Raw genomic sequence first — 21,462 nt, forward strand, 5'->3', positions numbered from 1 at the left:
GAGGGGCCCTGAAAGTGACTTACTGAGGTTCACAGAACCCGTATGTGTCAGAGAGGATTCCAAGTCTTTTTGGCTTCAAAGGCAGCTCTTTATCTAGCTGCCTCTCACTTGGGATTATTTGTTGTTGTTTAGTCATGTCCAACTCTTCATGACCCCATTGGGGGTTTTCTTGGCAAAGATACTGGAGGGATTTGCCATTTCCTTTTCCAGCTCATTTTATGGATGAAGAAACTGAGGCAAACAGGGTGAAGTAACTTGGCCAGAGTCACCCAGAGGACTCAAAAAAATCAGCTTCAGAAGTACAAGAGTGAAGGAGATATGATTTGACAGTAGTAGTTCAGCTGAAAAAGATGCGGGGGTCTCAATGAATTGCATGTTTGATACAAGTTAACAGTGTGATAAAGCAGCCAAATATCATAATGGGATTTTAGGGAGCCTTAAGGGAGGCTTAGCATCCAGGACTAGAGAATTGACATTCCCATAGTACTTTGTCCTTTGTCAGATAGAACCTAGACTGTCCAGGCTTGGGAGCTGTCCTTAGGAAAGACATTGACAAGTTCAAATAACAGAGGAGGATGGTAAAGCCTTCAACCAGACTGGTTGAAGGAATTGGGAATGTTCATTTTGGAAGAGAGAGAAGTTGGCGGGGGTGTGTGTGTGTGTGTGTGTGTGTGTGTGTGTGTGTGTGTGTGATATTTATCATCAAGTGTTTGAAGGACAGGTGTTTAGAAGATGAATTAGATTTATTTTATTTGGTTCTGGCGGGTAGAACAGGGAGCAAAAGGTTAACAGAGAGGTAAACTGAGGTAAACTTCCTTACAATCAGAGCTGTCCAGGGGTGGAAGTGGGTGCCTCAGGAGGTCGTTCTTTCTCCCTCAAGGTCTTCAAGAAAAGGCTGGAAGACCACTTTGGGGTATGGTTCTTGTTCAGGTACAGGCTGGGACAGGTTGGGCCTCTGAGGGCCCTTCCATTTCTTGGATTCTGTGATGTTTGTCAGTGGAAGGCCCTTCAGCTTTCTTCCAATGAAACAGCCAGTGGCTGATTTCCTAAGACTTTCTCCAAGCCAAGGATCCCTGCCTCCTTCAGGTACAACTCATGTCTTGACTGTAGCCCCTTTTCCTTTTCTTTAAGGAAATCGGAGGGTGAAAACCTGTCAGAGTTCCTAGACACTCCCCTCATCATTGATTTGAACTCACTCCCGTAACTGCACCAATGTCTCCCTTTTCCCCTGATGTTGTTTATCTCCTTCCCAGGAGTCAGTGGAGGAGTATATTGGGAAGTGCACTCATTTTGGAGTCAAGAGCCTTCTTTGATCTTATTTGAGGATAATAATAGGGGGTTGTTTTCTTAAAGACTAAGTCTTTCTATCTTAACCAGACTGGAAGTGCACTGGCCACTCATGGGCCTGGTCCCAATATTGATCAGCGTAGAAGCCTTACCCCTCTTAACCTGGCCTGGATCACCTCTTCTTAGGCAGCCTGGAGTCCCTCACATTGGTGCCTCCACTGGCCTTAGGCCCGATGCAGCTTCAAGACTCCTGAATTCAGGCTGTCCACCAGTCTCAGCCTCCCCAGCATAACAATGCTTTTACTGACTACCCTAGAGGTCAAAGAATCACAGATTTAGAATTGAAAGTGTCCTTAAAAAGTCATCCAGTCCCACCCCCTCATTTTATGGATGAAGAACCTGAGGCCTGAGAGGTTAGGTCCAATGTCATTAGGGTAGAAGCAGCAGAACCAAGATTTGAACCCAGGGCCTTCGGGCTCCAAAGCCAGAACTTATTTCTATTGTCTCAGCCAAGAATAAAGGCTCTTGAAGGGCTTTTTGGAGGAAAGCCTGTAATATACCCTAAAGTACTCCAGAAATGGAGCTATTTTTAGTAACTTCTTCCATTCACTTAGGAAGTGACCTCCACTTCCTCCACTTCCCAAACATTCCCAAATGATGCCACGAAGGCAGAGTTAGCTGGTGGCACAGTGGGTAGAACGTTGGGCCTGGAGTCAGGAAGACAAGTTCAAATCTGCCGTGAGACACTAGTTGGTGACTCTGGGCAAATCACTTAACCTCTGTCTGCTTCAGTTCACCTACTTCTCAAAGTTGTTGTGAGGGTCAAATGAGATAAAAAAGATGAAAAAAAAAAAGCCCTTAGCACAGAGGTGCTATAATAAAACCCTTATTCTTTTCCCTTCCCCCATGTTAATAGTACCCATGCCTTTAAAAATCTTGCCTTCGAGTGTTGTCTTTCCCAGTGGAATATACGTTCTTTGAGGGCAGGTGTTGTCTAGTTTGTGATTATATTTGTATCCCCAGAGCTTAGCACAGTGCCTGGCACACAGTACCCACTTGATAAATGCTTTATTTTTCATTCATTCAGGAAGACTTTGTTTTTCACACAAGGGAAGACCAACTCTGATCGACAGTCTGCTTTGGCTTCTTGAATTAATAAGAACAGCTAATATTTATATGGCATTTTAAAGTTTGCCAAGCACTTTTACATATGTTATCTCATTTAATCCTACCACCTTGGAGGCAGGTGTGGTTATTCTCACCCCTGTTTTACAGATGTGGAAACTGAGGCTCAGAGAGTTTAAGTGATTCTCGCCCAGTCACGATTTGACCTGGCCACAGTTTGCTAATGGTCAAATGTTCCTAGCTGCTCCAAGGATGCTCTCAACTTTCCTTCCACCTCCTTCCCTCTCCTGGTGACCTGGAAAATTTTGCTTATGTTGAGTGTATGGACATTCAGAGCTCAAATGCCAAGAATATGAAAATGGGACAACAGACTTTTTTCCCCCTTTCTATTAAAAATGGTATGTCTTTAAGAAAAGAACTGGAAGATATCTAGTCTAATCCTCTCATATTTCAGATAGAGAAACTTGTCCAAAGTCTCATGTTATAGAATTTTGGAGTTGAAAGAGACCTTGAAAGACTTTCTGCTTATCCCCACATTTTGTAGTAGAGAAAGTCTCAAGAGGGGTGAATCATAGAATTTCTAGACCTGGAAGGGCCTTAGAGAGCTAGTATTTACATGGAGCTTTAAGGTTTGAAAATATATTGTTGCACATTACAAATACTATTTTTTTTTATCATCACAACCCTGAGAGGTAGGTGCTGTTATTATCCCTTAGAGATCATTTAGTCCAACCTTGTCATTTTGCAGATGCGGAAGTGAGGCCTTAGAAAGGGGAAGTAATTTATCCTTCAGTCACCTGGCTGGTTGGTGACAACCCAGACCCAAAGTCCTTGACCCCCAGCCAAGGGTTCTGCCTACACCTCCACAGATGTTAACTGGCAATTTCTGTAATGACCCCTACCCTGAGATGTGGCAAGATTAAAGACAAAAGTTGAAACGAGTAACTTGGAGGAATTTTTGCTTGCTGTAGGTCTGATGCACTGCTTAAAAATTGAGATCATTGTGAAATACTCGGTTGCCTCTAGGGTGCTCAAATCTCAGAGCTAGAGACAGAAAGTGAACCAGCTTTTCAAGTGTAATTAACCCCTTAAAGAACAGTTCCTGCTCAATTCCTATCCCAGGACAGGTTGAAAACTGCAGGAGGCCCTCCACAAATATTTGACTAGATTGGATTCATGGTTCTGTGCAAGTGACCGGCAGACTGATGATCTGGTGAGCGATGGACCAAGTGCACACCTGAGCTAGTTTGGAAGGCTACATTCAAATTAGGTCAGGGTAAGGACTGAGGAAGAATAATTGTTTGGAGGAGAGGAGGGAATCACAAAATACCGCCCCCCCCCAGGTACTTCTGGGAGCATCACTCCAACCCCCTCATTTTACAGTGACTCAGAGAATAGAAATTAACTATCCCAAGGTCACAGTGCTTTGGGGAATGGGCTGGGCCTTGAACTCAGATTTCTATAATAAATTGGGCAGAAGTGGAGCAAGGACAGGTGCAAGAATTTAGGGTACCTAGGGATGGAGGTAAAAAAGGTAGGGGGATAGGTACTTTTGGAGGGGGTTTGTGCCTAGGATGGGGCAGCCCCAGGGCCCCACCATCCCTGGGTGCTTCCACCCCTCCTACTATTGTCTTGCCATCCTACTTCCCAGCCCCAGGAATTTCAGCAGTGTAGACCTGGGGCTTTAATCTTTAATGTTACAAGGGATGCTTACTGGGGAGGGCAAAGGAGAAGGCTCATATCTGGAAAAGAATGTGAAAACAAGAAGCGGCATTAATACAGTTTTTTTAAATGAGGACAAATAAATTATAGCTAATGAAAGACAACTCTATAGCATTTTCCTTATTCGAATTGGACCCTCTCAACACCTCTGGGATGTAGATGCTATCCTGATATTTTCTCCTCCCTTCCCCCTTTTATGAATGAAGAAAGAGCCTAAGAGAGGTTGAGTGATTTGTCGGCGGTCACACAGCCAGCTAGGAAGCGTCCAGGGCAAAATTCGAATTCAGGTTTTCCTAATTCAAAATCCCTAACGTGGCTTCACTGCACCGGCTTCCTTCTCTATAAAAATAAAGGGAGCCCCTGGGGTCAGCAGAGGTCCCCTGCGATGGCAGCCCCCAGTGGACCACTCCCCTCAACCCCCAACACAGGTCAGCCACCCCAACCAAGGCTCTGTCCCAGGGGTCACCTACCTGTCCACCCCGCGCGGGCCTTGCCAATGGCTAAGCGCGGAGAAGCTGGGGTAATCCTCCCCCTCTGATGTAAATGGTACAGCCCTCAGCCCCGGGGGTGGGGGGGCAGCTAGAGCCCCGAGGGGGTTGGGGGAGGGGGGCGCCTTTATCCCGCGCTGCGCTCTGTCAAGCCCAGCCGACCTGCCGCCCTGGGTAGCGCGGGGACAGAAGGGGCGCATGGCGGGAGCTCACGCGGGGCTGGGGATGGAGGGCGCCGGCGCCGGCGGCAGCGGCAGTGGCGGCCGGAGCAGCAATCGGACCCTGTCCTATAGCCGCTGGAGTTATGACAGGTAGTGCGCGGGCGCCGGCTGCCCCCGGAGCCTACCCCGGGTGCGGTGCGGGGAGGGGGACGCCTGGGAGCGGACTGGGCTTTCGGGCGGGTCCCCGAAGGCTGGAGCGCCGGAGGAGCGAGGCTCGGGGGCGCGCGAGGGGCTGGCAGTGCCGAAGCCCGGGCGGCTGTCCGGGCAGTGTGTGCCAGGGCGGGCCACGCCCCCTGAGCCTGGGCTCGATCCCTTTCCTGGACAGGGCGGCCCAGGAGGCGCGTGGCGGATTGAGGGGCTCAGAGCGCGGCTCAGAGCGGATAGCGCCTTAGGACGGTTTGGGGAGGCCTTTTTAGCTCGCCATCCATCGGACGCGCTTCGGCGCTTCGGAAGACGTTAGTCATACAGCCTGCGCGTCTCCTTCCCACTTTCTTTGGACCCCTCCTTTGCACTTAATAGTTTAACTGGTATTACAGGCCATGCCCCTGCCTTAGCTTCTCCCCTAGAGCCTAGACTGTGCGCTCCCTGAAGACAGGCACCCGGTTTCACCACAATGCTCCATCTCCATCCTCACTCTCATTGGCATGGAAACCCCTCCACACAAAACTTATGCTCTAATAAAAAGCCGTTCACAGAGCTCAGTTTGCTTCCAGAGTTAGGCTATTTGCGGCACGCCCTTGTGCAATGAGGTGTGTCCGACCCCTCCCCAAGTCAATCCGAGTTTCTTCTTAGCTGGCTTTGGAAGGGGCTCCTGGATGGAGTGGGGTGGGGTAGGGTGTGCCTCCCATTCCCAAGACTTCTGGGTTGGTTTTTGCGTTGCTTTTTGTTTTCTGAGATGAATTCCCCAAGGCCACATGGGTTTGGGAAGACTTGGGTCTCTAGAGAAGCTGATGAAGATTCTCTTCATTTTGTGCAGAATGTAGCTCTGTGTTTCCATTTGGAAGCTTCCACCTCCCCCAGGACTGGGAACCTCATTCACTGTGGGTGGCTTAAAGGGCCAGGCTGCCCTAAAATAGGAGAAGGGATGGGATAAACTGGTGGGTCACTCAAGGGGCAGTGGAGAAGAGGGCATCATAAATGCTGAGGCATCTTACCACAAAGTACGGGCAACTAGAAATAAGGAAAGGATTTCATCAAAGATATATATGAAGAGAGTAGAAGGTATCCTAGAAGGAGAGCAAAGAATAACAGAAGAAAAGAAAAGCCCTTGGATGTTGATATATGAGAGAGACAGAGACAGACACCCCCCACCCCCTACTCTGGGGTGGGACCCTCTGGAGGATTTACAAGAGAATGGGCCCCAGAGTAGAACAGAATGAGGAGTGGATGAGTTTTGATTAGCACAGTTGGAGGGATATTACTGAGATCAGCCAGCCCAGGCCTTTCATTTTACCCTCAGAGAAATAGTCTCATTGGTAGTAAGGGCCTGAGCTGGCTAAGCTATGCCCTTTGACTCCAAAGGCTGGGCGCTTAGACTGACTAATCAGGTGGAGGGTGGGACTAGAAGATTGCTCAGGCCCCTTCTAGCTGGAGAATCTTCACCCCTCATTCTACATTTCCAGTGACTGGCAAAGGCCCTGGCACTAAGCTCAGTGAATTTCCAATGGATAAAAGGTCAGGCTTGGATTCAGAAAATCTGTGCATCAGGTCTTGTTCTGCTACTTACTAATTGACCCTGGACAAGTCACATAACAGTCCACAAGCATTTATGAAGCACCTACTGTGCACTAGGCACTGTGCTAAGCATTGGAGATATGAAGGCAAGGCATCCCAGCTCTTGAGAAGCTCACAGTTTAATGGGGGAAGCAGCATTGCCAACAACTACATACAAGTAAGATCTATACAGGATGAAATGGGGATAAGTGGAGCGAAGGTGCTAGCAACAATGGAGATCTGAAAAGGCTGTAGAAGGTGGAGTTTTTGGCTAGGGGCATGAGGAGAGAGAATATTCCAGGCACAGAAGACAGCCTGTGAAAATGCATAGTCAGGACATGGAGTGTCCTGTGTTCAAGGAACTGCAAGGAGACCAGTGTCACTGGATCACAGAATGTATGGAGGAGAGGAAGGTAGAAGAGGAGTGGAATGGTTTGGAAGGGGCCAGATTATGAAAGGTCTCCTTAGCTGTGCCTTTCGAAAACAGATGGTGGTGCAGTGCTGGTTGATCCAGGAGTCAGGAAGACCTGAGTTCAAATCCAGCTTCAGACACTAGCTGTGTTACCTCGGGCAAGTCACTTAACCTGTTTGCCTCAGTTTCTTCAACTGTAAAATGAAGATAATATAACACCTGGGGCAGCTAGGTGGCGGAAGTAGATAGAGTGCCAGACCTGGAGACAGGAAGACTCATCTTCTTGAGTTCAAATCTGCCCTCAGACACTAGCTGTGTGATCCTGGGCAAGTCACTTAACCCTGTTTGCCTCAGTTTCCTCATCTGTAAAATGAGCTGGAGAAGGAAATGGCAAATCACTCCAGTATCTTTGCCAAGAAAACCCTAAATGGGGTCACAAAGGGTCAGACACGACTGTAAACGACTGAACAACAAATAACCTCTACCTCACAGGGTAGTTATCAGTAATATAAAAAAGTGCTTTGCAAACCTTAGAGTGCTGTGTAAATGGTAGCAACTGTTACTCTATGCACAGCATTATGCTAAGTGCTGGAGATTAAAGAAAAAGGAAGCTGACTCCACTCCCAAGGAGTTTATAGTCAGTCTCCTGGGGCAGGTGTGGAGGAGAGTGATCCAGCTATAAACATCTAAGTAAATACAGAATCTACACAAAAATGACACACCTTTAAAGTGGGAAGGCAGCTTCAGCTGGGGCGGGGGACTAAAAAAGCTTGTGTGGGAAATAGCATCTGAACCATCTCTGGTCTCAGTTTCCTCAGCTGTAAAGTGAAAGCATTGAATGAGATGGCCTCTAAGGTTCTTGCCAGTTCTAGATTTTCAATTCTGAGAGGCTAGGTTGAGGAGGAAGTGAATTTTAGATCTAGACCATGAATCCAGAACAAGAGGTCATTTTGATTATCTAGTCTAAGCAACCAAGCCTCTCTCTCTTAGAAAAGCTGATACTTTGTAGTCTGTGGGGCCTTTACATTGAACAGAACTATTCAGTTCTATTTGAGAGGCAGGAGGTAGGAGGCAGGAGGTTCAAGGTTCCTTGTAAGGGAAAACTTTGGGCTGAGGGTCAGGAAGTCTGGGCTCCAGTTCTAAGCTATATAACTTCAGCTAAGTGCCCTTTCCTTTCCAGAACTCAGTCTCCCCATCTTGAAAATGGGCTAGGTGGTTTTTTCTTTTGAGGTAATGGAGTTAAGTGACTTGCCTAGGGTTACACAGCTAGAAAGTAGATTTGAACAGGTTAGGTGCTTTCTATTTGACCGGGAGCTCCTTGAGAGTAGGGAATTTTTTTTTTTTTGGCCTTTCTTTGTATCCTCATTGCTAGTGCTATGCCTGGCACATAGTTAGGTGTTTAATAACATCCAACTGTCTTGTCTGACTGTCGCTGGTTTTCTCTTGCTCTAATACGCTATGATTCTGGGGCTTGGAATAGTCATCAGAGGCTTCTTGGGAGAAGTGGGACTAGAACTGGAAGGATGAGTGCGATTTGGGCGGGACTAGTTGAGCAAAGAGGCAGGAATGGCTGGGCATGGTATGAATGACTAAGTCACGATGAGGATGACCGGTTTGACTGGACCACTGGACTTGGGGTCAGAAAACCACTTAACAATTAACAATGATTGTAACCTTGAGTAGGTTCCTTCCCCTCTCTGAGACTCGGTTTCCCCATTGTAAAATGAGGGGTGGGCACTAAGCGATCTCCCAGATAGAGTCATTTGAGCTCTGCCCCTCTATGAATCTCTGAGATTGGGTGGAAGATGTGGTCAGTGGGAGCCATTGGAGGCTTTTGGACAAGCTTGGTTGCGGAGAAGAGCTGAGAAAACATCCTCTTCCCCATCTTTGCAGAGGTCACAGTTTAAGGAGAAGCTAGGGGTGGGGGGAAACATCGTATAAAGTGGCAGACAGGGTAGGCATATTGACTGGTTTTTCAGAATGACTTTTTTTTTCTCTCTTTGAAAACCTTTCTTACAAGAGGGAGGGGGTGGAGAGGGATCTCAGAAATGAAGGTGACTTAAAAGCAAAAGATATCAATAAAAATCAGATTACAAGCAAACAGAAAAACAGATTGTGAACAATATTTCCCCAGGCTATAGCCCTACCCTGCAGCCTAAATCAATGTAGATACTTTCCTAATGTCGAGTATCTTCTGCTAATTTGGTATTGATTTTCACCTTTGTTCCAACAAGTCGATACACAGACTGTTCCCAGACAGCTGATTCAGACAGAACTCTCACATCCATAACTGCCCATCTCCTAGTTGTTAAAATATAGTCAATTTCATTTTTTTGGGATTGTTACTTGGTGATTTCCACATCTAGTGCCTTGCAAATCTCTTCTTAAAGATGTTCAGGCTTTTCTGTCATCCATAACCTTTAGCCTGGTTAAGTTCTTGATCCCAAGCCATATTTTCCAGCGTATATATTTCCAGTGAGAATATTTTCGCTATCCTGCCCTATGTCCGCCTTATCAGTGAAGTCACTGAGCATTAAAGTGTGTCCAGGTGGTAGGAGCCTTGGACCTGTAGTCAGGGGACTTAGGTTTGAATCCAAACTCTGCCACTCAGTTCTTTTGTGACCTTGACACAAATGAGACAGCTCGGTGGTAGGTGGTTAGCGCACTGGACCTGGAGTCAGGAAGCCCTGAAATCAAATCCCACCTCACACCACTTACTAGCTATATGACCCTGGGCAAATCTCTCTATCTGCCTCAGTTTCCCCATCTGTAACATGGGGGTAATAATAACACCTACCTCCCAGGGTTTTTGTGAGGATCAAATATTTGTAAAGAGTTTTGCAAACCTTAAAGAGCTATAGAAATGCTGTCTATTGTTAATTCTTATCATTATTAATCACTTTTTCTCTCTGGGCCTCAGTTTCATCATCTGTAAAATGAGGTTGGATTAGATGGTCTCAGGAACCCCTTCCAACTCTAAATCTAGGATCAAAAGTATGTGTTGACCTAAATCCGAAGGTTCTTATAGAGTTCTTCCAGAACTTCTCTACTTCCTCTTCCTCTACAGTGGATCTTGGTTCAGAAGCATCTGTTTCTTCTTTTTGCTTATGTTTATCGTGAATACCGCAAGTTGAGATAATGATGATATTGCATTTCAAGGATTGCAATGATCTACATACATGTGTATATATGGGGTATATACACGCATATATATATGTATATATATATATATAAATATAAAATGTTATAGCAACCCTGTGAGGTGCTATGATTATCCTCACTTTACAAGTGAGGAAATTGAGGCTGACAGAGGTTAGGTGACTTGCCCAGGGTCACATAGGTAGGAAGTATCTGAGATGGGATTTGGTTCAGGGCTTCTTGACTCCAAGTCCGCCATGCTTACCCATCATACAAGTGTCCCTTGTAAGATCTCTCGTTGCCTTTGAAAGCATAACAAAGCCCACTGAGTCAACTCCTCGACTTGCCCCTCCTAGGAGAACCTGAAAGCCGTCCTTTAGTTCAACTGTTCCCATCTACTGGTTTGATCTATAACATCACCAATGATGTGTTTCAGCTCCTTCAGTCCTGAGTAGATTTGTTGGTTGTTGGACAAAGGTCTCAAAGTGAGAAGACCAACAGTTAAATCATTGTTTATGAAGTATCTAAAAACTCTGCCATCCCTACTATCCTCTAGGGGACCACACTGCAAGAGGGAAGGCCGTTTGTATTTTTCTTTGTATAGAGGGTTGCCATGGCCAAATCATTCATTGCTGCTCACCTGACTACTGGTGACTGCACCTCTCAAGCTTAGCTAGACTAGTCTTCTCAGACAGTGAACATGATCTGCCACTGGAAATGTACATCAAGGTGCTGGAATATGTTAGACCTGTGGCCTTGAGGCCACATGTGGCCTTCTAGGTCCTGGGGTGCGGTCTTTTGACTGAGTCCAAATTTTGCTGAACAAATCCTTTTATTAAGGGGATTTGTTCTATGAAGTTTGGATTCAGTCAAAGGGCTGCACCTGAGGATCTAGAGGGCCGCATGTGGCCTGGAGGCCAAAGGTTCCCTACCCCTGTGTTAGACACTTAAATCTGAAAGATAGCTTATGCCATGCTATGTGGGTATATCCTTCCAGAACCCAGCATTCTTACACCTTCCTTACTACCACACTCTCTGTGACCTAGTGATATTGCCTTTTTGCCATTCTCCCAACACAGGACACTCCAGCTTCCAGCTCATTTTCACTGCTGTCTCTCTTCTCATCTCTGCCTCCTGGCTTTCCTGGATTCCTTCAAATTCCGGCTAAAATCCCACCTTCTAAAAAAAGCCTTTCTCAATCTCCCTTAATGCTCATCTTTGCCTTCTGTTAATTTTATCCTGTATCTATCTTGTTTGTACATTATTAGAATGTTGTCTTCCATTACAACGTAAGCTTCTGGAGGGCAGGGACCCTCTTTTGCTTTTTTTTTTCCTATCTCTAGCACTTAGCACTGTGCCTGATACATAGTGTTATTGTTGGGCCATTTCAGTCTCCATGACCCCATGTGAGGTTTTCTTAGCAAAGATACTGGACTGGTTTGCCATTTCCTTCTCCAGTTCATTTTTTACAGATGAGGAAACTGAGGCAAACAGAGTGAAGTGACTTGCCCAGGGTCACACAGCTAATAAGTATCCAAGGCTGGATTTGAACTCAGGAAGATGAGTCTTCCTCACTCTTGGCACCCAACCACTGTGCCCTCTAGCTGCCTGTGGTACATAGTAGGTACTTTAATAAATTCGTGTTGACTCCCTGACTACAAAGAGGTAGACCCTCGCTGGGCAACCTCTTTACAAAGTTCTAAGTCTTTGTAACTCATCTCTAGCCATTGGTCTTGTTTGGGCTGAAGTTCACTATCCTGCTTCAACCCATTTCTTCCTTCTAGGTATCTAGACCCATTCCTCCTCCACTTCTCCATTCTCTGCCACACATTCCAAATCACAACGGCTTATTCATGATGGATTTACAGAATATCATATTGGGGTTACTGGCAGTAAGAAGACATCTATCCACATATTCGCTTTATTATCCTATTCCAGGTTAACTAGGAATAGCTTACGCATTGGATGATAGAATCAGGATCCCCAAAGATCTTATTAACAGGTTAGAATTACAGGTCAGAATGAATATGCTGAAATTTAATAGAGATAAATGTAAAGTTGATATCTTGAACCCACATATAAAATGAGGGAGTTGTATCTGGACAGTAATTAACCTGATAAAGGTCTGGAGGAGAATACTACGAATTAAAGCTAGAAATGTAAGGCAGTAGCCAATTGTGGAAGGTCTTGAACCTTAGGCACAAGAATTTGAAACTTCTTGGGAGCCACTCAAGAATTTTGAGCAGAGGAATACCGTGACCTTATCTTTGGATGATGGAATTTAGAGCTGGAAAGGACTTCAGATATCCTTCAGCCTCCTCATTTTACAAACAGGGAAACTGAGGCCTCAAAAGGGGGCAAAAGTCACATGGGTAGGAAGTAGAAGAGTTGGGACTGGAGCAACCCAGCCTTCTTTCCATCATCACATCAAGCTTGCCTGGGAGTTGTCTCTCAGGCCTAGGAAAAAGAATTCTGGCAGTGGTATGAATGAGTAAGGAGAGAGAGAAAGCCAAGTGGAACTGGGTTGGAACCTCTTTCACTTGAACTGCCTCTCCCTAGAATAGCCCATTTCTGCTTCTTCCACATGGCCACGCTCCAACTGTGGGTCTTTGGCTGAGGCAGTGGGAAGTGGCTGTGTGTGTGTGTGTGTGTGTGTGTGTGTGCAGGGGAGGAAGGGCTAGATGCTGCCTTCCTGTGGGATTATATCCTGTCCTGTGCTGGGTTTTTCCTCCACCCCACTTCATCTAACCAAAGATTAATTCCCCTCCCCCTTCTAATCTAAGATGCTTCTCTGGGCATCAGGTGCTATAACCTCAGGGAATGCAGACTAATTATAGCTGAAACTGGGCCAAAGCTTGGCTCATTAGCAGTGCCCTACCCTGGGAACCACCCTTCAGTGGGTCCCTTTAAGCTGCTGTAGTTACCTTCCCCTTTTCCTCCCAAGAACCCTGAGCCTGGCAGGCTGTCCTGGTTGGCAGTAAGATCATTTGGGGCAATGCTTCCCTTTCCCAGGAAATTTGGACTACGTTGGTCTTCTTGAATTACTCTCAGAGCAAAGAATATCAGGGTTTAGAACACAGAGAATGTGAGGGGCCTTAGAACTTAGAGAATTCAAGGGGCTTTAGAACATAGAGAATGTGAGAATTGAGTAGGATCATAACTCTAGAATGTCAGGGCTGGGAGGGGCCATGGAATATAGAAGGCTAAGGCTAGAGAGGGACTTAGAGAATGTCAGAGAAGAGAGGAATCTCAGTTTGTAGAATTTAGTACATACAACGACACACAGCGTTTGGAACAGGGAAAGACCTTAGAATATAAAACATGGAATGTCAGAGCAGGAAGAAGACTTAGATACCAGACTGTCAGAGCTAGGAAGAATTGTAGAGATGGTTTTAGGCAAGGAATCACAGAATCTCATATTTGGAGGAGACCTCAGAGCTCCTCTTCTCCAACCTGGACTGACCAGAATCCCAGTTTTATCCATCCCATATGCTGGTTCATTCAGTACTACAGATGGGGCGGGGGGAATGGAGTCTTAGCAAGTCGAAAGGATTTGCCCAAAGCCACATAACTGGTCGGTGTGGCAGAGAGAGAGTGCTGGAAACCCGGTCTCCTGGCTCCCCAGTGAATGCAGTTTCAATACTCAGGCACTGCCTCCCTAATCCTGCTGGGGCTTAAGGGAGCTGTAACTAAGGGGAGGGGCTGCTTAGGGCCTCTTGAGTGATGCCCTCCTGTACCTCCCCCTGACTAGTAACCCTGTTCTTTAGGAGTGAGGGGTGGGGGAGGAAGAAGAGAACAATTTTCTTCAGAGCTCTGTTCTCTCTTGTACCCGGTGAAAAGCATCTCCTTTCCCCTCTCCAGGCAATTGGCCGTTAATTTGGCCTTGCCCAAATCCGGAGGACAGGTGTTCAGGGCATGGAGGGGGGAGGATGGTAATGAGCAGTGACATATTGAGGCCAAAGAAGTCAGCAGCCACAACCCTAGTGGGCTGCACAGAAGAAGGTACGTAAACACTGTGTGCCCCATGAAGAGGGCGCCCAATAGTCAGTCACCAAAGGAAAGGAGCCTGTTGCAGTAAACTTGTCCCCACTTAGACATAGAACATATTTTGTTGCTCCCTGATGCAGGCTTGGCTTCTCTCTGGCCCTCAGTTGCCACACATCCTTGGGGTCAACATTGACACTGAATGAGGGAGTGGGGAGATGAAGCTGGTGATTCAGAGACTGGGGAGGGCCTAATTTCACTGAACAATTTTTAAGCCCAGTTTTGTGAGAAGTAGTGAGGGGAAGATAGTGCTAAATGGTCAGAACCCTTCGGGAGAATTGTGTTCAGTTCTGAGGCTACATTTTAGGGAAGAGTGCTAAAGAATGATAAAACTGGAAGTGTGCCTAGGGAAGAGCTTCTGATTGGAGAGAGGCCAGGAAGCCAAACCCATACAAAGGCTGGTTGAAACAACTGAGGATGTTTGCCTTAGATGGGGAATTCAGTGACCATTTTCAGGTACCTAAAGGGCTTCATGTAGAAGAGAGGTTGGACTTTTTCTAGTGGGCCCCAAAAGGTGGAATTAGGATCTGGAAGGGACCCTAGAGGTTAGAGCCTTCAACCCTCTCATTTTAAAGATGAGGAAACCTCAGACACACAAAGTTTAGTTAAATGACTTGTCTAGGGCCACTTAACTAGGTAGGCAGGATTGGAACCTAGGTCTTCCTGATCTTGTCCTGTGCTCTCTCAGTTTCACTACTTTGCCCCTTGGATTGTAGAGAAGCAGATTTCTCCTAAGCTGAGGGAACATTTCCTAAGGATCAGATCATCCAGAAGTGGAAAAAGACCCTTTGGGAGGCATAGTGGGTCCCCCCTCTCTGGAGAGCTTTCCATGGTGGCTGGATGAGCACTTCTCAGGGATTTAGGGGAACTAAATAGCCTAGGAGGTCCTTTTCAACTGTGACATCCTATGATTCTAGGACTTGATTCCTGCTGTCCTGAAGTTATAATCTAATGAAGCACTTACATGCCTTCTATTGCAGTCTGAGGTTAGAAAGATTCCTGGGGGAGGGAATCAGGAAAGGCTTCATGGAAGAGGTGCAGTAGAATTGGGTTGATGGATTGGTTTGTAAAAAGGACAGAAGTTGAATTCCCCATTTCAACCTTTTTTGTGGGTTAAGGGTGGGTCACCCTAAGAATTCATTCAAGGTATATGTAAAAAAAGAAAGTGTCTGTGTTGAATGGGCTGAATTCCTCCCACCTTATCCTGCCCATGATTAGCATCTTCCTTGGTCTCACTTTTAATGTAACCAGAGAAGCCTGAGCTACAGTGACCTGCTTTCGACTCCCCAATCTCCCTATCTCCCCAGGAAGAGGACTGTGGGGGGGGTGAAGCATAGAACCAGGGGGGAGACTGGGCCGGTCTGAGCTGGGGGCCTAGGTTCAGCCTATGGCCCTGTGAGGATGGGGTGCCAGGGACCCTAGCAGAGACAGGGGAAGGGGGCGCACCCCACCAGGTTGCCAGCCTGGACTGTTCTCCGAGCGCTGGGTGCTGGGTTACACACCTGTCTAGCCAGCTCTTAGCACCTGGCCCAGACTTGATGGGGGCGCTGTCCATCTTTCAGTGCTGAAGGATTCTTTCTGCTTCGGACCTGCGCCACCCCCCGCCCTCCGCCAGTTGCCTTGAGTTGTCCCCAATTCTCCCCTCTCCATCCTTCCTAGTCTGCCTGGCCTTCTAGGGGGTGAAGCTCAGGACTGGGGTGGGTGGACTCCCAGCAAGGGGGCCCTGATGCCTCCTCTGGCCCCCTGAGGCCCTGTATGCCTGAACAGTGGTCTGGACTTCCCATCGCCAGCTCTGAGGCTCCATTACTGTCATTTTCACCACCTCTGGCTCCCGGTAAGTGTCCAGGAATGGGTTTGAGGGTCCTGACCCTGACCTGGGAGGGCTGGAAGGGTCTGCTTCAGGGATCCTCTGCTAGGAGGGCAGGACAGTTCCTAGGTCCCCTAGACTGCCCTCACTGGAGACCTCTGTGTGGTTAGGGCAGAACATAGATTATCCAGGTAGCTGTTCCTGGGCCTGGACAGAGTGTCATTGTATGCATCAGACACAGTACTTGAACCCAGGTCAAGTACTCCGAGCTCATAATAGTAATGGTTACATTAGGCCAGCCAGCCTTCCTGGGAACTTTTTACTAACAACAATTCCCATTTCCTTAGTACTTTAAGGTTTGCAAAATGCTTTTCTTGCGACAGCCCCATAAGGTAAATAGCACAAGTGTTATATTGGCCTTGTTTTATATGTGAGTAAACTGAGGCACAGAGAAGTGATGCTCAGAGTCACAGAAGTAGGATGTGGAGTTACTCGAATCTCCTTACTTCAAGTTCAGGGCTCTTTTACACTACATGGCTTCACTACAGGACCAGGGACATTTTCCAATTTGGTTCAGTTCAGTTTTATTTAGTATATAAGGTGCTGCTTTAGGCTCTGGGCATGCAAAAACAAAACCAAATTCAAAAAGTTCCTCCCCTTAAGGAGTTTACATTCCCCCTTTTGAGCTGGAAGGGAAGGGACTCCAGAGCAGGCTTAATCTAACTTGGGGTTCCTGACCCCAAAGCCAGCCCTCTCTCCTCAGTTCTCCCATACTTTTGCATTTGACTCTCTAGGCTGTGTCTTCTGTCACTTTCTGTATTCTTTCATCTCAACTTTTCCAACAAGGTCCCTAGACATTATTCCTCCCTTCCTCTCTTCTCTTCCCTCTGGGGATCGGCAGCTAGGTCCTCTTCAGCTATCATCCCCCACCTTAGAGACAGAACTGGCTAAATCTCCCAGCCTCTAACTTATCCATCCCTTCCCCCTCCCCACCCCCGAGAAAGATACACTTAGCAAAGTCTTGGAAATCCCCCGTTTCTTTATCTTTGGTTTTCTCTCCCTCTCCCACACCTCCCGGAGTCCAGTGTCAGCAACCTCAGAAAGAGGGCAGTCATTGCATAAAGGGGAGGGAATCAGCAGAACAGGCCTTGACTCTGCCAGTTACTAGCTGTGTGACCCTGAACAAACCTCCTTCCCTCCCTGGGCCTCAATGCCTTTATTGTTCAGATAGTTTATAAAAATACTTTGTATTGCTTACTGCACAGGGCTTTTGTCCAGAAAGAAAGAAAGAAAGATAGGAAGAAAGAAAGGAAAGAAGGAAGGAAGTTATTAAATACTTACTATGTGCAAAGTACACCACAGGATTATAAATTTAAATTCGAAAAGAACCTCAAAAGTCATCTGCCCAACCCCCTCATTTTACGGCTGTGGACACTGAGACCTGGAGAGCCTAAGTGATTGGCCAAAGTGACTACTTACAGAGTAAGTGGCAGAACCAGGATTTGAACCCAGGTCTTCTGACTTCATATCTACTCTTTCCACTGGACCACACAGCCTCTTTGTGAACCCTAAAGTGATATAGAAATGGGAGGTCTTATGATCCTCATTATCACCATCTTACTTAAGTTGTTATTCTTTGAGCAAAACTGTTCCAGCAGTTGCAAGCCATCTCATCATCACCGAACCATAGATTTAGAAATGGAAGAGATCATGGAGGCCAGCTATTTTATAGGTGACAAAACTGAGACCCAGAGACTGGAACTGTCTCATCTGAGGTCACATGGATAGTAAGTGGCAGAACCAGGTCTGGAACTCATGACCTCTGACATCTAGTTCTGTACTGTTCCCAGGATGCCACCCGAAGTCATTTCACCCCACTCCCTCAGTTTCCTTATCTGTGATAGTTGCACCTCCTACCTCCTAGGGTTGTTGTGAGACAGGTGTTATATAAATAGGATTTATTATTGGAAGAGGTGTAGGGAAGCACAGAGGGGGGATATTCTTTTTAAAACTGTTCTCTTTGGTAGGCAGCACAACTGCTTGGCTGCCCTAGGGCTTCTGGCTCAGGGCCAGCACCTCCAGAGGAATCTGCAGACTGGAGGTGTTACAGGGGCCAATCTGATGGTTTAACTTCCCTGGGCTGAGGAGACAAGGGGGATGAGCCTGCAAAGCCCCCTAACTAGGAAACCTGACTCCCTCCTATGCTCCCAGTGGGGCAGGATGGGACCTGATCTGGCCTGGGGCTGCACCTCTGGGGCCTTTTCTAGGCCATGGGAGTCAGGTGACAGACTCCTCCTAATGTGCTTGTTTGGGAAATGGGGAGACCATGGCTCTCCCCAGCCCCCCCTCTCCCTGCAAGTCACACCACTTGCCTGGGGAAGGAAGGGAGAATCATAGACTCATAGGATTTAGAGCCAGAAAAGATCTTTGAGGTCACCAAATCCAAACCCTTTATTTCACAGATGAGGAAACTGAGGCAAACAGAGGTTAAGTGACTTTTCCAAGGCACAGAGCTAGTAAGTGTCTGAGGTGGGATTTGAACCTAGGGCTTTGTGACTCCCAGTCCAGTGTTCTATCTGCTATACTGAACTGCTTTTCTTCATTAATCTTTCCACATTATACAGGAGGCCCAGGGAGGGGAGGTAACTTCCTTAATTAAGGAGCCAGGCTAAGATTTGAACCTTTCATTCTACCAGCTAAGGTTCTCGGGCTTTGTGAAGAGGCAAATAGTGCCAAAGTGCCCAGGTTTTAAAATTTCCCACAGATCATTGGCCCCTCTCCCATCTCCACAGGCAGAGCCACATGGAGAATTAAGCCAGGTCACCATGCTGGCTCCTAGAGAAATCCTGTGTAATTGATTATGGCCCCTAGAAGTTATGGAGATGACTGACAACTAAATCACCGCCTAAGGGACTGGAGGGGGACAAGGACCATGCATTTATTAAGTGCCTACTGTGTGCCAGATAGTGTGCTCAATCAATTTACAAATAATATCTAATTTGATCCTAATAATATTAAAAATGATGATGATGATAATGGCCAGCATTTATAGAGCACTTACTGTGTGCCAGGCATTGAATTAAGTACATTATAATTATTTCATTTGATCCTCACAAACAACCCTGGGAGGTAAGTGCTATAATTATCCCCATTTTACAGATGAGGGAACTGAGGCCAACAGAGGTTAAGTGACTTGCCCAGGGTCACACAGCTAGTATGTATCTAAGGTTAGATTTGAACTCAGCGCAGTGTGCTCTATCTATTCAACCCCCTGGTACCTAGATTGGGACTTATCCAGGAAATCCCTTGTGATCAGAGTGTCTCCAAGGAATTTTCTTATCTGGTTGGACACAATGACTTCAGAGGTCCCTTTGAGCTCTGGATTTCTAGGAATCTATGATTCTAAATTCTTTTTAAAAAAGTTGCATTGATGCATTTTGTGCTGATTTATATATTGATATCACTTTACAATGTCCCCTCCCCAAAAAGCAATCCTCTGGACTTGAAAGAAACCAGGGAGGCCGAGAGGTAGAGATGAAGGAGAGCCTTCCAGGCATGGGGGACAGTTAGTGAAAATGCCTGGACCCAAGAGAAGGAGCATCTTGTTTGTGGAGCAGCCAGGAGGCCAGTATCATTGGGCGGAAGAGTATATGCCAGGGAGGAAGGTGTAAGACACCTGGAAAGACAGAGGAGGCTGGGTAATGAGGGGCTCTGAATGCCAAATAGCATTTTGTGTTTGCTCCTGGCAGTGAAAGTGAGGCATTGAAATAGGGGGTGACATGGTTAGACAAATCACTTTGGTGGCTGAATGTAAGATGGATTGGCATGAGAAATAATTGCCATGGAGCAGGCATGAGGTGATGCCTCAGTTTTCTCATCTGTAAAATAAGGGGGTTGGACATGATTGTCTCGAAGGTCCCTTCAAGATCTAATGACCTGATCCTGAAGCAGAAAACTTTAGTATCAAGGGAGGCTTCCTGGAGGAGATGACCTTGCAGCTGGGCTTTAAAAGAGGGTAAGTTTTCTGCAGCAAAGATGGCATTCCAGGCATAGGAAACTGTGAACAAAGGTGATGAGGAAGAAATTGTGATGGTGTGGGCTTTATGGGGGAAGGATAAAGAGAGCCAGCATGCTTCAGTGGTGACAAAGTGTGTTGGAGTTGTAGTCAAAGCGTGGGGTCCAAATCCCAGCTCTGAGTGACCTTGGGTAAGTGACATCCAGTTTATTCATCTGTGAGCCAACTGGACTAGGACAGTGGTGCCAAACATATCGAAGTGGCTCCCTGATGGCTGAATAGCCACCTAGAAAACCACAAATGAACATTATATATGTCGTATTATATTTTTTTCTATTTTGCTAAGCATTTCCCAATTTCATTTTAATCTGGTTCAGACTGTAGTTCTTCAAGCTTTCAACCTCTGGGCCTTCCAGTTTGACACCTCTAGCCTAGATGACTCTTAAGGTCTCATCCAGCTCCAAATCTGTGATTCTATGATCCTTTGAATGGTTGATGGGAATGGTACCAGATAAAGCTGGAAAGGTAGGGTGGTACCAGATTGGGGAGAATCTTGTTTCTAGGAAGTATGGAGAATAGGGGTGGATGAAGGTAAACAGTGAACAAGAGAATATACAAGAAAACAACTGGTTTTCAGGAAGAATTAAATGTTCTTTAAGAGAAAAAAGAGAAAGGCTCCAATATTTTTTTTAAAGGGGGAGGAGAAAGAAGAGAGGGAGAAGGAGGAGGAGAAAAAAGCTGCCAGGAATTCTGATCTGTTAGGAGGTTGAAGGAGGCATGTTACTTGAACCACTCATTATAGATATTAAATGAGGAAAGGAAGGAAGAAGAAAGACACTGAGTGCTGAGAACTCAGGGGCTACAGCTTGTCTGCTTGTCCTCCAAGGAGTGTTGGTGTGCACAGTCACAGCTCATTCAGAAGAGTTCGAAGAAGAAGGGATAGGAGTGGTGGGTAGTGGCTCCCTATTGAGGGATACCAAGGCAGCTATTTGTTGACCTGACTCCAACGGCAGAGAGATCTACGAAGATCCCCAAGTTTTCTTGGGACCTGTATCTTGGACCTGACAGGGAAACCCCCAAGACTTGTCAGACTTGGTAGTGTCTTCTCCCTACTTCTGATGATTCACATGGACACAAATAATAGTCATAAAGAATCTGGAAAGCATTGCTAAGGATGAGGAAATCTTGGACAAGAAACAGAGAACCTCAGAGGGGAGAGGCGGCACTTTCATCAGACAACAGAGATCCCTCAGAAGAGAAGGACAGATTTGGGAACAGGTGTTGGAGAGATGAGTTTGGATTTCTAGACCAGAGTTGCGTGGCCAGTGCCACTCCTAAGCACTGCCTGGAAGAGATGAAAATGTAATTGGGGAATATTTAGCAAAATAAATAAAAACACAATAGAACATAGACAACATTGCATTTTAAAATGAAGCTAATATGCAGCCTCAGGGGTCCTTATGGACGGATTAGTGGCCCTTGTTTCTTTT

At 46.4% G+C, this 21,462-nt stretch overlaps 1 protein-coding gene across 1 annotated transcript in view; it reads left to right on the forward strand.

The window, feature by feature from the left end:
* The first annotated feature begins 4,820 nt into the window (after positions 1–4,820).
* The window catches only part of TUB (TUB bipartite transcription factor), a 143,339-nt gene continuing 126,697 nt past the window's right edge, over positions 4,821–21,462 (forward strand). The window contains exon 1 of the mRNA XM_036762305.1: positions 4,821–4,933. Coding sequence (XP_036618200.1) covers positions 4,821–4,933 — 113 coding nt within the window. The remainder of the gene's footprint in view (positions 4,934–21,462) is intronic.

The sequence above is a fragment of the Trichosurus vulpecula genome, chromosome 6, assembly GCF_011100635.1.
Source record: "Trichosurus vulpecula isolate mTriVul1 chromosome 6, mTriVul1.pri, whole genome shotgun sequence".
Taxonomy (NCBI): domain Eukaryota; kingdom Metazoa; phylum Chordata; class Mammalia; order Diprotodontia; family Phalangeridae; genus Trichosurus; species Trichosurus vulpecula.